The 17,295-nt window shown below is 35.6% G+C and overlaps 1 protein-coding gene across 1 annotated transcript in view; it reads left to right on the top strand.

Moving 5' to 3' along the window:
• LOC145725185 (phosphatidylinositol 4-phosphate 5-kinase type-1 sktl-like) overlaps positions 1 to 17,168 on the top strand; it is a 38,081-nt gene extending 20,913 nt beyond the window's left edge. Inside the window, 8 exon segments of the mRNA XM_081973827.1 lie at positions 2,510 to 2,572; positions 3,021 to 3,092; positions 3,230 to 3,268; positions 5,672 to 5,899; positions 7,428 to 7,626; positions 11,241 to 11,461; positions 13,733 to 13,833; positions 17,032 to 17,168. Of these exon segments, the coding sequence (XP_081829953.1) occupies positions 2,510 to 2,572; positions 3,021 to 3,092; positions 3,230 to 3,268; positions 5,672 to 5,899; positions 7,428 to 7,626; positions 11,241 to 11,461; positions 13,733 to 13,833; positions 17,032 to 17,070 (962 nt within the window). The 3' untranslated portion in view covers positions 17,071 to 17,168.
• The last annotated feature ends 127 nt before the right edge of the window (positions 17,169 to 17,295 follow it).

Below are 17,295 nucleotides of genomic sequence, written 5' to 3'. Positions count from 1 at the left end.
CAAAATCGCTTGCAAAACCTACTTAGAGTGAGAAAATTACAGTTTTAAGCACATTTTTGGAATCTTTATTAAATTTCTTTGTCTGAGATACGGTTCTTATACGGTGGATCGATACTTTTACTTAAAACTGGCTTCTCGACGCCGGAGTTTACTCCAAAATCCAAATTGGCTCAATTACGTAACCGGCGGTGTTTGCGTCATTCGACCTAACCTCTACAAGTCGCACCAGTTTTCCCGGAGTCCGACAAATAGAGTGTTATGATGAAACCTCACGTTAATGAGATTTCAACATTTTTTAATTAGATAGCTCAAGGTCGTGGATTAATTGCATGAGCTCATAACTAGCTATAGATGAACACACTTGGATATACTGCAGGAAATCAAACGAACCACTTGTTGTATATGTACACGTGTATATTACAAATTAAAAAACAAAACTACAATATTTACAACTTTACAAAAATTTACAAAATTTACAAAAGTTGCCGAGAAACAAATTATCAAAGGAATTTAAATTAAAATAAAAGAAAACAAAATTGAAGTTAATTTTAAAACAAATGGAAAAAAAAAAACAAGAAAAGTTAAATTTGAAATTTAAAAAAAAAACAGGAAAAGTTTTCCCAGTGCCAAACTGTCTCTAACTGCCCTTACCAGTTCTTAAGACGATGTTTGGGTCCTGGAACCTCCAGTATCCTCTTCCCAGTAGTCACCACTGATTTTCAGGTAGGAAATGGGGTCCAGAGACTGGTGACAGGTACCTAAGGCAGAAAACAGCAGAACACCAGGGAAAACGAACAAACAGCTTCAACACTTGTTCCGGCAACCAAAAAAAGTGACCAGAGGTGATGACAAGTGCTGAAGTTGTTTAGAGCAAACTAATATTAACTAAAAAATAAAAATAAAATAAAATTAAACAAAACCAAATCAAGAGAGGAATTGTGGTGGTTCGATTCTGACCTTTTGAAACTTTGTGGCCGGTGATCGGCTTTTCCAACACGTGGGTTGGTCCGGAAAACTCTGGACAAAGCAGTCCCGGTCAGGCTGATTCAATCCCCGATTGAAATGTTCTTTGCTCGGGAAAACCCTTAGATCTCTGGTCAGGAAACCCTTGGATCTCTGGTCGGAAAGCCCTTGAAATTCCGGTCGGAAAAGTCTTGAATCTCCGGTTGGGAAAAGTCTCTGAATCTCCGGTTGGAAAAGTCCCTGAATCTCCGGTTGGGCCGAACACAATACTGTGTTGGAAAATTGGGCCGATACAAAATAATTCAAAAGAACTAACAATAAAACCAATTTACCTGTAATTCGGCCAGATGTTTACGGATTAAAAATTCAAATTCACACACGCGCCACACCGCTCAGAAAAAAGTCAGATGTCGGCAGTTCGGGTGCTGTAGTGGTAAAGAGACCGATATCACAAAGTGGGGTGATTAAATAGGCCACATGGCACCTGACACAAAGAAACACGACCACAAACCGACGCTTCCCCGACAAAAATCGAAACCAATCACGTGACTACGGCACCTGATAACTTATCAGGTCACGCACCCACATTTACAACAAAATGTGCACAAAGTGCAATTGGAGGATTTAAGCGATCGGAATCGGTCTACTAGTGTAACTAGGCCCATGTACATTAAAAACACAAATCAAACGAGTTAACGGACGAAAACTCTATTTCGTACGTAACAAGAGTCACCGTACACTAGTTCCCCAGCGTCATGCAACGGAGGTTTTAAGTCTCGAGACGTTGCCAGTTAGACAGCAGCTAATCCCTCCAGTTTCCGAACTCGCTTACCACACTGGTTCCCCGGAGCCAAGTAAACGAATTACGGGAATTGTCGTTCCTGCTTGCTCCACCAATTCCCTGGAGTCAAGCAAACAGGAACAAGTCCAGAAAGATTACCTGACTCAAAAAATGTTTACTTTCACCTCTCGACGAAAGCACTTCGACCGTTACGTCATCGCCTTTGATAATGTCCGCCGCAGATGTGGACGAAACGTCATGAAGAAATTCCATTGGACCACGGCTTATAAGCCCGGATAACTTTTGTATTTCAGTTTTAACCGGCCGTGAAAGCTTTCATAATATTTTTATTGTAAACATGTGTTACCGTTAGGTATCAACATCACTAAAATACCTTATGCGGATTACGTTGTATTAATATTTTTGTATTTGTTTTTTACCTTAACACCCTGTATCTCAAGACCAATCACTTGGGGACACTTTTTATTTTTTTCCCCTAAGCTTTTGTCACCACAACTTTGAAACAACCTATATATTTTAAAACAAAATAATAATTAATGTTAGTAAACTTAGCCTCTCAAATATCAAAACTATAGAAATATAATAAGAAACATTAAACCATTTAAACTTTTACTCACAAGCACATATTTATAAAATAAACATCATTACTTCTGCTTTCATTCGAACAATTTGTAAGCGATAGTAATTGTGTCGTTGTCGAGTAGATCTCTGATTTCTGTGTGTGTTTTTAATGCTTCGTTGTAGTGGACATGCCTGAAATTAAGGGCAACCATCGTAAATTCCGCACCCTGGTAACGAGCTATATAGGTAAAGTTTATTCACACATTGTTATACGATTTCTTTTTGGTTGTTCACGTTTTGGCACGAGTTTTAACCGATTTGTCGGGGATTTTCTGTACCAGATTTAAGCGTTCAGAAACTCCTCGAAAAATCGCTGGATTTATTATTTTTGCTTTAGCGCAACGCACTACAGGTTTTGGCTTGCAAAATGGATTTTTGTTTGGCAATCGTTGATTGTGTCATATTTTTTACTTCCAATGCCAATTGAACGTATGTAGTTTATGTAAATTGTTTCACAATTTTCTCAGACCCAGTTTTTTTTCTTAGCAATAAGTTTGTACCGAAAATTGTGAAATTTTGCCCGCTGTATATTTTTCTTTGTTACTTTCATGCGCTTTTTTATGTGATTTTTACTGTTTGGTTGTTTTGGTTTCTGGTTGATTTCCAAACGATAGTAATTCTGTTCTTGTTCCAGCCCTTAAACACTCGCCATCGAAACGAAAGTCCCTTTCGAAGCCATTAAGACACGAGGAATTAATCGAACATAGTAAGTATACGTTTTGTATTAACTACAGTTTAATTCGAAACTTTTTATTTGGAAATTTCGTTGTGATTTTGTGTTTAGTTTACCCCGCGTATTTGGCGACTTAAAAATTGTATTTAATTTCTCGTTGCTATCTATAGCTAATTCTCAAGGACATCAACATAATGGGGCAAAAACCGGTGAGTTGTCAATGTTCGAAATTACGTACAACAGTGTTGCGCATTTTCTTTTTAGTACTCTTTGGATAAATAACCCTGTGGCGGAAAATATACAGGATGTTCCAATATTTATTTGTCGGTAAAGAATCTGTAAACAGCAGCAATACAGACAATCTTATAAATAGACCAAAATATAGCATTATAACAGTCTTTTCTTAGTTACACTTTTTCTTAATATACAGCTGTCAACATATCAAAATTATTATAAAAACCTATTGCTGGTTTTTCTTGACCAATTACAAATCGCGAACAGTCTTGCGTTTTACCAGCCATTTTGAAGGTTTAAGAGTGTGAATGTTGAATAGCATGCACTACAAAGAAAATCACAGTCTGAAGTTAAACCTTCAAAATAACTGTCGACCATTAATTTTGTCAATAATGGAATTTAGGTTATGGTTGTGTTGTTCTTATCATTTAAAACAAAATAAACGCGGATAGTGACGTAGCCGCCATTGGCTCTGGTTTTTTTACATTACCGCGCAACGATACTTATTCTAAGAAAGTTTGTTGACGTTTTGTGATAAGCATTCCAGTTTTGTGATTTGACAGTTTTCAAACAGTACCTATAATAAGCTTCATTCACATCCCTAGAAGACACAAATTACATAGTTTTACTGGGAGGCGCAATTTATTTTACATTCACAATGATAACAATGACCACGGGCAGGCTAATTCCGAATAGAAACAATGAATTTCATATACCAAATACTTGGACGGTTAATTAAATGTACTAATTCTGACGCTAATGCTGCTTGTTTCAATATGGTAGCCCTAAAACAAGATTTTAATTTATAATTTATCTTTTTTATTAACTACAGTGAAGAAGTAGTCCACGTTCTCCAAGAAACTTGGTAGAAATTACACAAGTCAAAATTCTCAACTATGTCTTATAGGACTAATCTAGCAGAAAATGCAGTACAGTTACAAGATGGGCAAAACACCACTTGGAACTAGAAAACAATATCAATATGGTCAGCAGGGCAATAGTGGAGGCTCATGGATCCAACTGCCTTGCGTCTATAATTAAATCAGATAAAGATTCCTCTTGGTGGACTAAAAACTTGTCAACTTTAAGATCTGATGTCCGTTGTTTCTTCGAAGAAAGAAAAGAGAACGGCAAGTGGACACCGAGAAATTGACTTTTTACAACAAGGAGAAATAAGGAAGACAAAAAGGCATTTTTTTTGCAAAAATGTAATTTCCACACCCGCAGTAGCTAGACTACATAAGGTCATGTCCAAGAACAAGAATTTCTCCTGTAATGGCACAGGAAACCAGACGGCAGTTACACTGAGAGTAAAAAAGAGCGGGCCAGGCTCTAGTAGATGAACTGCTTAACGAGCTAACAAGCACTGACCTACACTACATAGGTACGCAGATTACATCGTCATAGCAGCCAAGAACAGGAGCCACGGGAAAATACTCCAGTATCATTTAGGCGGAAAGAAAGATGCACTCAGATCAGCACTGATATTGAAATTCTGACCGATAGTCAAGCAACCATAACAGCGCTGAGCTCATCCATAGTCAGCTTTAAAATGGTATGGGAATGGCTAGGCAAACTCAATGAACTTGCTGCGGGTTCCAGGACACAGATGAATTAAGGGAAATGAGAAAGCCAACATTCAACTCACCTAAAAAAGGGCCGGAATTCGTTTTGAAAGACCAGAACCCTTTAGAGGCTTGGGGAATCCCACCTGTATACACAAGCTCAAATTGAAGGAGGAACACAAAAGAGCCAAGCTCTGGGAGCAACTTACTGGATTGGCGTACTCTAAGAAACTTCTTGGAGGTTGTAACCGGGAAAGGAGTAAAGAATTTGTAAAATTGATCAAAAGGCCTAGGAAAACGCGAATAATACAGATTCTGTGGGGATGAGGTAGAGACTTCTGCTTTGTGAATGTTATGCAGTCTCAAACATAAGGACCAACTTGTTTGGTAGCAGCATTATCACTGATGGGGAGATTTCTTCTCTAAAACCGTCTCAGCTGCTGGCCTTTATTAAGGCTTTGAAGTTCGAGAAGGAACTGTGATGAGACTAGCCTCAGCCCAGATCCTAGTAATGGGAAGCACAATAGGCCTCAAAGCTGCAGTGCATTATCACCCCGACAGCTACAATCTACAATGTATATTATAGAGTTTTGCTCTTTAAGCACCATCAGATTAACCATTTTGTTTTGGCGCTCTTAAACTAGAACTGTATATTTGTAACAACTCAAAAATTACACTTTTTGAAAGGGCATCCTGTATGTATTCCGTCAAATTGTATACCTACCTTGTATACTATAGTGAACCCTTACAAAATCAAATATATTGTGCATTTTCTTATTTTTTTTTTCACGCTGCGTATCGGAACATTTGTAGTTAGTCCAACAGAGGGGTTGCCGAGCACAAAATCTGCCCCACCCGCCTACCAACCCCCCACGTCCACTCCCACCACTGCATCGATGTCCCCCGCCTACACCTCTTCCTCCACCCCCGTCACATCACCACCGGCGATTTTTCCCGCCGTTTTGGTGGGCTCGAAGCAGAAAGTACCGCCTCCTGTGCCGCCCCGAGGTACGCCAAAGTCGAAAAGGGCCGACGGAAAAGGTGTGCCCGATTGTTCTGCGTCGTCATTTCAAGTTGACTCTGATACGCTTGTAGCACGCTTCGACTCTATTTCTAGTCATTCTAAGGCTGCGCATGCCCGGTCTATTAGCATTAGTGGTATTAGTAAAGGTCACGTTAGTAGAGTTGTGGCGCAATTTAATCGAGCTTCCAGTCCCAAAAGCAGTCCGTTTTCTAGTAAAAAATGTTTGAAGTATTCTGACATTGAAGCGTTTTACAAAAGTAGTAGTAAATTTGAACGGTTCGTGTGAAACTTGTAGCCGACAACTCTATTTCTCTATCGAGGGGCCTTGCAGCTTGTAGTCTGATAGTATTTTTCTTTTCTGCTAGGAAAGCACTCACATAGAACACGTCCTAGGAGGAGCCACACCCCTTTTGCTTGTAGAATTGCTTGATTGCACACTAAGCATGGCTGGTTTTGTTTTAACTGCTCTGTACTTAGTGTGTTTTGCAGTATTTGCGTTCACTAGTAGCCAAACTGTGTTTTGAATGGGGGTCGTTCAGTAAAGTTTTGAAAATGCATTTTGTTTACATATTTTATAACACCGCTTATACGAGTATACGTTAATACAAAAATATGGAAACTTTAACAATATGAAGTTACGACTAGCCCCTGTCATTGACTTTTTCAAAACACATCGAGTATCAAAGATAAGTGTGCAGTAACATTTTTGCTTTGGTGAGGAAATTTCATGGGTTCTCTGGGCGCCTTGATAACAACAATGTTTTTCCAATTTTTAATGAGTTATGAAGCACAAAAACGTTGAAATAATAGTTATTTATGTATTAAGCGCGCAAACCATGACTTTTATGCTCTGAGAATGAAGTCACAATCATTCGAGAGCTAGGATGTGTACATATTTCTGGAGTGTTACACGAATTGTCACTAGATTCCGCGTTTTGTCAAATATAGCCTAAAGTAAATTAGCGATAACCGTACTCTTTAAGTACATACAGTCGTATCGTAGAAATAAGAAAAATCTTAAAAGCGTAAAAGCTCCAGCCAAGCCAGTGTTCAGAATGCTCGGTAAAACGGCCACTTTGGATTATGTGAACGCATTTTAAAAAATCTTAGACTGTGGGAATATGGCCTGCCATCTTTCAAACAAATTTGCTGAACGAGCCCATGGAACATTAGTTTAGGCGTGCCGTCATTCAACCAATGCACCGTTTCTATAAAGAAAAGGTTTTGCACAGCTAGTGTATACAGTGTTTTCTTCCTATAAATAATTTTAACAAAGTCTGACGTATTATTATCCACCGTAATCATAATATTCACTGATTCATAAAATCACACTGCCTATTTTTATAGTTTTCGTAATTATTTTGTTAAGTCTTAATTTGCCCCAGTGTTGTCTTTTACAGTGTGCATTTTGCGTTTAATTCACACCGGTAGTAAACTATACGAGACTAAACTAGCTGCCGCGCGTAATTTTATTAGCGTGTTGTTGGCCTTCGTCTAACAGTTGCTGTTAGTAGCTAGAATGTAGTGCAAAGCTTGTATGTACAGGTGTAGCACCAAGCTGCTGCAGCACACCGCCCCCTACCTATTCTGAAGGATACGACCGAAGTGACGCGGGCTCCACTGTTGGCTCGGTGTCGGGACATGCGTCTTCGACCAGAGGTCCCCGACATCATCACGGTGGTCATCATCACGGCTCGCAACATCATCACGTCGCCGTGAGAAGTTACAAAGATGATTCAGTTAGGTAAGTTCTTGTAATCGTTTGTTGAGAAAGTTTAGTTTCTGGTACTCACCGTTTTAATTAGTAAGCACCGTATAATATCTTATGAAAAGTTACAAAACTAATTATCTTCTGATATGAAATGATCAATTAAACCAATTTTGTTCTGCCTTGTTGCTACTATTGTTATAATTTTTTAACACTTTTGGCATATGAAGAGCCAAGTGGGATAACGATAAAAGTCTATTCTTGTCCGAAAAAAGTTAATCAAACAAAAATATTTACTTTCTTATGTAGTTCCTGGAATTGATGCTATTCAAAGCAAATAACCATAACCACCATATAACCAAACCACACACATAACGAAGGAAACTTGATTCCAGTATCTTAAAGAACTATACAGGGTGGTCCAGTTTTAAATGTCAATAATTCACCAATCCATAGCCAATTAAAAAATAAGTTGACATTCATTATGTCATTTTCCTGAAAAGTGCTTCCTAAGGAAAATATAGTCCTTCAAATTTTTGTTTAAAAAATCGGTTTTTTGTCATAACTGTCAGACCGTTGGAGCAATATTGATCAAATTTGGAACAAGCACTTTATTACACGATATTACGGTCAAAGACCCAAAACTAACCCAACCCAACTTAAAAATTGTCTTGGAAACGAAAAATTCACTTAAGAAGTTTTAAAAATATTATTGTAGCCAGTTTTCATAGTTTTCAGACAAACTAAAAGACTTTAGTTTTGAAAATTGAATTAGAAAAGATAAAAATTTCAGAAGCTTAAAAATTGTGTTTGTAACCAGTTTTCATGTAAATCGAGAGACTTTAATACTAAAAATTGACTTGTGGACATAAAAACTATTTTTTCAAGAACTTGTTACTACATATTCATACATTTAAACCTTAAAAATTGACTTGAACCCCAAAATGTGACTGAACTAATGAAAAGTGACATCAGAAGCTTAAAATTTGCATTTGAAGTAAGTTTTCATAATTTGAAGACAAATTTCAATATTTTAGTCTTGAAAATAGTCTTAGATGCAGGACATTAACATTAGATTCATGAAAATTGTCTTGAAAACGAACTTTTCGTGATTTTTACTTTGCTTTTCATTTTCTTCGAATTCTGGACTAATTTTAGTGCTTTAAAACTGCTTTCAGCTTGGAAAATCGAGTTTCAAGACTATCTTCACCAAGTTATTGACATAGCAAACTTAAAAAACAATTTTTACATTCTTCATAGACTTAAAATGGCATTCTAAGCTTTGTCACTATTAAATCGACTTCTAGACACCTCAGTGCTAAAAATTCGGGTATTTCTTAATAAACTAGACGGTTTTTAGTGTTTTAAGGCTGTTTTCAGTGTCTCAAATCGAGTTTCAAGACTATCTTTACAAAGTTTTTGACTTATCAGACCTAAAAACCAGTTTGTCCACTGACCATAGTCTTGAAAATGTTATTTCAAGCTTCTTCTCTATTAAATTGACTTCTACACTCATAGGTGCAATAAATTGTAGCATCTCTAAGAAATTCAGACTGTTTTTAGTGCTTTTTAAGACTGAAAAATCGAGTTTAAGACTATTTCCAAAAGTCAAGTTTCTTCAGTAATAAAAGTAAAAAATTTTGGTACCAAATGCTACAATTATAGTCTTGAGAACTAATTTTTAGAAATAAAATAGTCCGAAAATTTAATTTACTTCTAGACTTCTTGTCCAGTCCAGAAAATTCAGTTGTACACCAATTAAAGTCTTGAAAATATACTTTTGGACTCTCTTTAGTCCTAGTAAAGTCAGTTCTAGCATTAAAAGTCAACTTTTATATTATTTTTAGTAGTAAAAAATGAGTTTCATGCACAATACAGTCTTTGTCTTGATTTCCGTACTTTTTTTAGTTCATGAATGCCAGTTTCAGACACTCAACCAGGATGGCAGTCTGAGAAAGCGAATCATAAGACCATTCCTAATAGGAAAAAGCAAGTTTTTAGACTATTCAGTACAAATTTGGGCTTTCACAAGTCTTGAATGTTCAGTTTTAAACTATAAAACGATTTTTTAAATTGAAATTTGGAGGACTGTATCTTCCTTAGGAAACGTTTTTCAGAAAAATGACACAATGCAAGTCAACTTATTTTTTGATTGGCTATCAAATGGTGAATTATTGACACTTAAAACTGGACCACCCTGTATAAAAAAGAAGATACGGAAAGTATACCGGAATCCCCAACTGACGAAGTAACTGAAATAGAAGAAAAGGATATAGAAACTGTATCCCAAATGAGCTTCTTAAATACGGCGGGAGGAGCCTGAAACAGCAGCTTAATTCACAAAATCCTTTTACAAATCAAAAATTTCCTGACGAATGGCGCCTAAGTACTACAATCTTACTGTTTTAAAAAGATACCCGCAAACTACTGAGGCATAAACCTTCTAAATACAACCTTAAAGCTAGTAACAAAAATTATAACAAATAAAATAAACGAACTTATCACATTAGGCGATGAACAACAAGGATTCAGATCAGGAAGATCTTGCACAGATGCGGTATTTATACTGCGACAAGTAACTGAAAAATCCATTGAGTATAACAAACCAGCCTTCATGTGTTTTATAGACCTGGAAAAGGCGTTTGACCGAACACATGGTACACCTTCTAGACAACAGGCAAATCCCATACAACATCATAAAAACAATCGAAAATATTTACCAGAGAAACAAAATACAAGCCAAAAAATGGCGCAACTATCAAAGAACTTCTTGTAAATAGTGGTATCCGGCAAGGAGATTTCCTTAACCTCTTATTGTTCAACATCGTTATGGAAGAAATAATAAAAAGCACTCGTAACCTGAAAGGGTATAAAATGGGGAACAAAGACGTCAAAATCCTATGCTATGCCGATGATGTTATAAAATCCAACTGTATTACTTCATATTACAATTATATATTATATATATTTTTATATTATTATTATATTATTCTTCATATCTTATTACTTGCCGACCACATAAAATAGCTGTTCATGTATTAAGCTCGAAAAGTTTGACTTTGATCAGTCGATACCTACATCTTTCAATACATACAATACCTTTTCTACAAATAATGCTAAATAATTTAATACAATTAACTTACTGCGTAGATAATCAAAAACAGGATCACAACTATACACAATTGAATACTGACATCAAACTAGTGACAGTGACATTTTCCATAGAGACCTTTGGCAAATTAGACTTCTCCAGAAAGGGAATAGTATATTTCATACCATTCCATACCATACCAATCCAGAAAAAAGGTTTTTCTCGTGCGTGCGTCACAGTTTCCCGTGTCTTTAACAAATTAACAATTAAACTAAATACCTAACAAATTTACATATTTTGTCGTTCAAAAATGTTCATATTATAAAATTGTCTCTAGTCTTTGTTAAAGTTCTTTGAAGTTTCTACGATAAGGTTTTACAAAAATATTTAAGAAACAAATATTGATTTTAGTAGCACAGCAACTTTACTTGAAGTGAAAGTAGTTTTTACTTTATTTCTTACTTTTTAAAAACTGAGTGTCGTTCCCCAATTGCACTACTTTTAAACTTTTAACTATATTCCAAGCATACGGTGACAACGGTTAACGTCCTTTTTGCAGTATAACTGATATCAAAGTAGAGTATCGAGCTGAAACGAAATCTTCCCTTAGCGTGGAGTCGTCGGGCGGTAGTTCGACGGCGGGCGGCCACTCGTCGTCGGGCGGACACTCGTCCAGGACCGGTCTAGCGTGGACGCCGCCCACTTCCGTCGAAGGATCTACGCCCACCTGGACCGAAGGTACACCTTCATTTACCGAATCGTCAAGTAGCGGGGATATGGGTGAGTCAGGGTAGTGTTGTATTGGCTGTCAAATTGCACGTTTGCTTTTATGATGGTTTGTCCGAACCAGCATTTACGTCCACAAAAAGTTATTCTACCTGGTATATTGAATAGAGGAGGTGTTTACTCTGCTGAATTAAGACAGAATAATTGGTTAATGACGTAATCGCTTGGTTGAGATTTTATAATTACTAGTAACCGATTAAGCAGTATCATGTTCTTGACACATTCCAAAATAACATTGGGAACCGGAATGGAATGTGCTTTTTTGATGTTACAGATCTCCCCTTTCACGTTCTTTTTACCTTCCTTACAGGTTCTGTTGAAAGTGAATAAAATATGAATATCATATTCCTTTTAGATATCTAGGAATATTACTGTCACGTTCTTAGAACGTGATTAAGGCGTCTTTCACGATATTTTCAGTTTCTTAATTGATTCCGAACATGGGGAGACTATGACTTTCATATTCCTCAAAGCTACGAATGTCATGTTTTTTTTTAGGCTTCCAAGAGTATATAAAATCCGTTTACTAGAAACATATTTATATTAAAATAATGTGCATACAAAATTTAGTCCTATACAATGATATGTATTATTTGTTATGCACCATCGAGCCTTTCCTCCGATGAAAGTTGGGCTATTCGCGATAGCTTGTACTTTGCTTTTACCAGCCAGGTTTTTACCACGTCCACAATTTATTTTTCTGTAGAACTTGGAAACAGCGCTTTAATCGAAGTTTAAAGTACCTAGTTAAAAACCTTCCGAAAGAGTCTCGAACCTTCCAAATGCTGCTAAAACAGTCTAAACGCTTCCAAAAATTTCTAGAACAAGAAAATGCCTCTAAAACAATTCAGAACCTTTAAACTGTTCCATAAACCTTCTAAATGCTCCTGAAGTAGTCTAAACAGATTTCAAAACATAGAAACTCCAGAAGCTTCTAAAACAGTGTCTAGAAGCTTCCAAAAGCCTTTGGAACAATCTAAAGCTTCCATATGCTTCTAAAGTAGTTTACTTCTAAAAATTTCTAGAACCGTCTAAAAGCTCCCAAATGCCTCTAAAGCAGTCCAGAACACGTTTCATTCAATATGCTCTTGAAACTGTGAAATAGCTTAGAAGCTTCCAAAAGCTTTTAGAACACTCTACAAGTTTTCAAATCTGCTTCAACTTGTCTAGAAGCTCACAAAACAGTCTAAGAGCTTCCGTATGCCTCTAGAGCAGTTTAAAAACTTCCAATAATTTCTAGAACCGTTTAAGTGACTCCAAACCTCAGTCCAGAACTTTTATCTTCTTTAAACTGTCCAAAAACCTTCTAAATGCTCCTGAAGTAGTCTAAATAGATTTCAAAACCTTTCAAAACATTATAGAAACTCCAAAAGCAAACAGTGTCTAGAAGCTTTCAAAAGCTTTTAGAACAGTCCAAAAGCTTCGGTATATTTGTAGAGTAGATGGAGCTTTCAAACATTTTTAGAATCGTATAAGAGTTCCCAAATGCCTCTAAAGCAGTCTAGAACCTTCACTATGCTCTTGAAACTGTCCAAAATGTTTCCAAATGCTCCTGAAGTCGTCTAAACAGATTTCAAGTTTCCAAAACACTATAGAAACTCCATAAGCTTCCAAAACTGTGTCTAGAAGATTCTGAAACATCTTAGAAGCTTCCAAAAGCTTTTAGAACAGTCTCAAAGCTTCGCTATGCTTCTGTAAGAACAGAAACTTCAATAGGCCCATTAAACTGTCTTAAAACCTTTCAAATGCTGCTCAAGTAGTGTAAAAAGATTCTTGCAAAATTTAGAACAGTCTAATAGAAAACTGAAGTCTAAGTGAGCTATATTATTAGACTGTTAACACAGACAAAACTTGAAGAATAATATTCATTACTTTTAACTAAAATTAATATTATTAACATAATTTCAAAGCCTGAAAGTAAATTCCAACATTATGTCCAGTTGGATTGTCACAAAAGTACACTGTGAATGGCATAATCGTATATGTAGTTCTTGAACCCAATATTATCTAACTCTTTAAGTGTGACAATACCTGTCAATTGTATGATCATACTAGTAATTATATGGTTGTGGCAAACATCATTCAATATGTTGTAGCGTTTTGGTGTTACAAGCTGTTACATGATACATAACATGCATAAGTGACTTGTTGCATTTTACTGATTTGCATGTTTATATCATAGTTCTGCTTCTTGGTTGTTATTGTACAGTTGACTGGAAGATATGATAGTTTATGCGGATTAAATCATACAAAATATGATTTTAGGTTGTCCAACCACCCCTTTGAGACCCGGTTCAAACGCGTCTTCGGGCAAACATCACAAAAAGGCGGTCGAACATGCGATCAACTGTCTCACCAGTGAAATGGTAAGTTCTAAGCGCTAAACGCCCAACCCGCCATTTTTGTATGCGTATTTGGAGATGGGACTTGTCCAATTTGTTATAACGAGTTCTAGTGATCGAGCGGGTCAGCTGTCACATATTTTTATCAATATTGTAATTTGTTTGCCAACATCCTGACCGGTCGTTACGCTAGAAACTCAAATTTGATCATCTAGTAGAAACATTTTGCATCTTTTAAATTAGACAACATTTATAACATGCAAAATGTTAATAATTTGAACGCACTAATCAAAATGCATTTTCACGTGATCAGTTGTTATTACACTTTTCGAGCAAAAGTGGGTAGTCACGGTTTTAAAATTAATCAACACACACTTACACACCTTTTGATGTGCATGCTACTGAGTTTCCGTTTGCTGATTAAGTAGATTTTACGCCCGTTACAAAGCTGATTAAGTTTTTTTTAAGTATAACCACTAATGCATGCTGTACCCTGATTGAGTCCGTATAATTTGCTCAATAAAATGTTTACTGTGTCTATGGGGATTTAGCTAGGTAAATCCAGCGTAAGTAGCTTATTTAAATTAACGTATAACCCATTTACAGCGTTTATTAGTTTCACGTTATACTTTGTTTTGTCTAAATGCTTTGTTACAGTAACATAGAGTAACAGTGGTAGAGTCGATTTTTAGTCCCAGAAGGTAGGTTGTCAATTCGGCCACTTAGTTATCTAGTAAATACTAAATCATCGTGACTTTTATAATATATCTTAAGTCAATCGTTTTCCTCCAGGGTGGGTTAAATGTCAATAATTCACCAATCTATAGCCAATTAAAAAAAAAGTTGACATTCATTATGTCATTTTCCTGAAAAGTGCTTCCTAAGGAAAAAACAGCCCTTCAAATTTCGTTTCTTCAAAATCGTTTTTTTTGTCATAACTGTCAAACCGTTGCGTTGGAGCAATATTGATCAAATTTGGAACAAGCACTTTATTACACGTTATTACGATCAAAAACCCAAAACTAACCCAACCCAACTTAAAAGCTGTCTTGGAAACGGAAAATTCACTTAAGAAGTTTAAAAAATATTATTGTAGCCAGTTTTCATAGTTTCCAGACAAACTAAAAGACTTTAGTTTTGAAAATTGAATTAGAAAAGATAAACATTTCAGAAGCTTAAAAATTGTGTTTGTAACCAGTTTTCATGCAAATCGAGAGACTTTAATACTAAAAATTGACTTGTAGACATAAAAACTACTTTTTCAATAATTTGTTACTACAAATTCTTAAAAATTGACTTGAACTAATGAAAAGTGACATCAGAAGCTTAAAATTTGCATTTGAAGTAAGTTTTCATAATTTGAAGACAAATTTCAATATTTTAGTCTTGAAAATAGTCTTAGATGCAGGACATTGACATTAGATTCATGAAAATTGTCTTGAAAACGAGCTTTTCGTGCTTTTTACTTTGCTTTTCATTTTCTTCGAATTCTGGACTATTTTTAGTGCTTCAAAACTGCTTTCAGCTTGGAAAATCGAGTTTCAAGACTATCTTCACCAAGTTATTGACATAGCAAACTTAAAAAACAATTTTTACATTCTTCATAGACTTAAAATAGCATTCCAAGCTTTGTCACTATTAAATCGACTTCTAGACACCTCAGTGCTAAAAATTCGGGTGCTTCTTAATAAACTAGACTGTTTTTAGTGTTTTAAGGCTGTTTTCAGTGCCTCAAATCGAGTTTTAAGACTATCTTTACAAAGTTTTTGACTTATCAGGCCTAAAAGCCAGTGTGTCCACTGACCATAGTCTTGAAAATGTTATTTCAAGCTTCTTGACTATTAAATTGACTTCTACACTCATAGGTGCAATAAATTGACTGATTTTAGTGCTTTTTAAGACTGAAAAATCGAGTTTAAGACTATTTCCAAAAGTCAAGTTTCTTCAGTAATAAAAGTAAAAAATTTTGGTACCAAATGCTACAATAATAGTCTTGAGAACTAATTTTTAGAAATAAAATAGTCCGAAAATTTAATTTACTTCTACACTTGATGTCCAGAACAGAAAATTGAGTTGTACACCAATTAAAGTCTTGAAAATATACTTTTTCTAATTTTGGCATATAAAGTGACACTTTTCAAAACTGATTAGAGTGACAAAACGTTTTACTTTATGTAACTAGTTATGAAAAGTTCATTTCATAACTCCCTGTTTTTATGCATTTCCGTAGAAACATATGGGCGGCATCTATCATAACATGTCGTTGTCACAATTTATACAAGGTGCTATGAAAGTGAATATTTGTGTTAAATCACTTTAAAAGATGGTTTTTACCGCTTTTTGGTCAAAATTAGAAAAAATTATGTATGCAACACGTTTCGAAAATGTCTTATTGTGTAACTCATTTAAATTGTAGGACCTCGCTGCGCTCGCCCTACAAACATTCATTCGTTACACAAAATCGATCTTTTCGTAACTGGTTACATAAATAGCTATTTTTGTGACATCAATACACTGCCAAACGCCTTTATACAGACTCAAAAACAACTTTAAACGACTCTGATGCAACAAGAAGCTTTAGGATGCTAAAGAACAGAACAGATTGACAGTGATTTGTTAATTTTTATTCTGTTAGTGGTATAATTTACAATATACCATGCATTTGTCTTAATATTTTCCAAATAACAGAAAAATCAGCAAAATAAGTATCTTGACCGTTTGATACGGTCCCTATTTGGTCACTGTCCAGCGTGCTGTCCAGTAAGTATTTAGCCCAGTTTAGTTAGGTAACAAATAACAAAATATATTTGGTTTCTATTTATTAACTACGATTGTAACTGAAAGACCTCCTGCTGTTGCTGGAATAGTTAGATAAGCAAAGTTAAGCTTTTTTATCAACTTACTTTCTGGGACACCGTGTAAATAACGTGTTTTTCTGTTTGTACGCGCATTGCAACTCCTCTTTTTTTAAGTTACTTTGTTTAGCATGTATAAGTAGTTACATTTAACTGCATCAATAAATACACTTTAAATCGTACTAAAACTTAGTTTGGAAAACGATGCTGTTTTGAACTTTCAGTCTACAGGGCGTTACAAGTTGAACTCTAAAATGGAAATAATTTGATTTGTTGTGATTTGTAAAAATTCCACTTAAGACTAGCAATTTGTAACATCCTGTAAACGAACAGCAATTTCAAATTTTCTTGTTTTAAATTCGATTAGGAACACTTGAAGCAACGCGTTGAGGTGGATTACGACTGACAATAACAGGAACGATTTAAATGCCGGCAATTGGGTGTAATAGCAAACTGATTGCTTACATCATTCGTTTTTCATTTAATAACTCATGGCGCTCTAAGAAGTCTTGTTAACATTTATTGTATGGAATTTAGTGTAAACAAAAATATTTTTATAGAGTTTTTAATTTTTAAATTCTTAAAAACTGCAAGGCTTGTGAAACAGATGCTTTTTTGTGTTCATGGACCA

This window comes from Ips typographus, linkage group LG2 (assembly GCF_016097725.1).
Source record: "Ips typographus isolate SLU linkage group LG2, UJ_Ityp_2.0, whole genome shotgun sequence".
NCBI lineage: Eukaryota > Metazoa > Arthropoda > Insecta > Coleoptera > Curculionidae > Ips > Ips typographus.
Note: the sequence above shows the minus strand (reverse complement) of the source record. Positions and strands in the feature narration are given on the sequence as shown.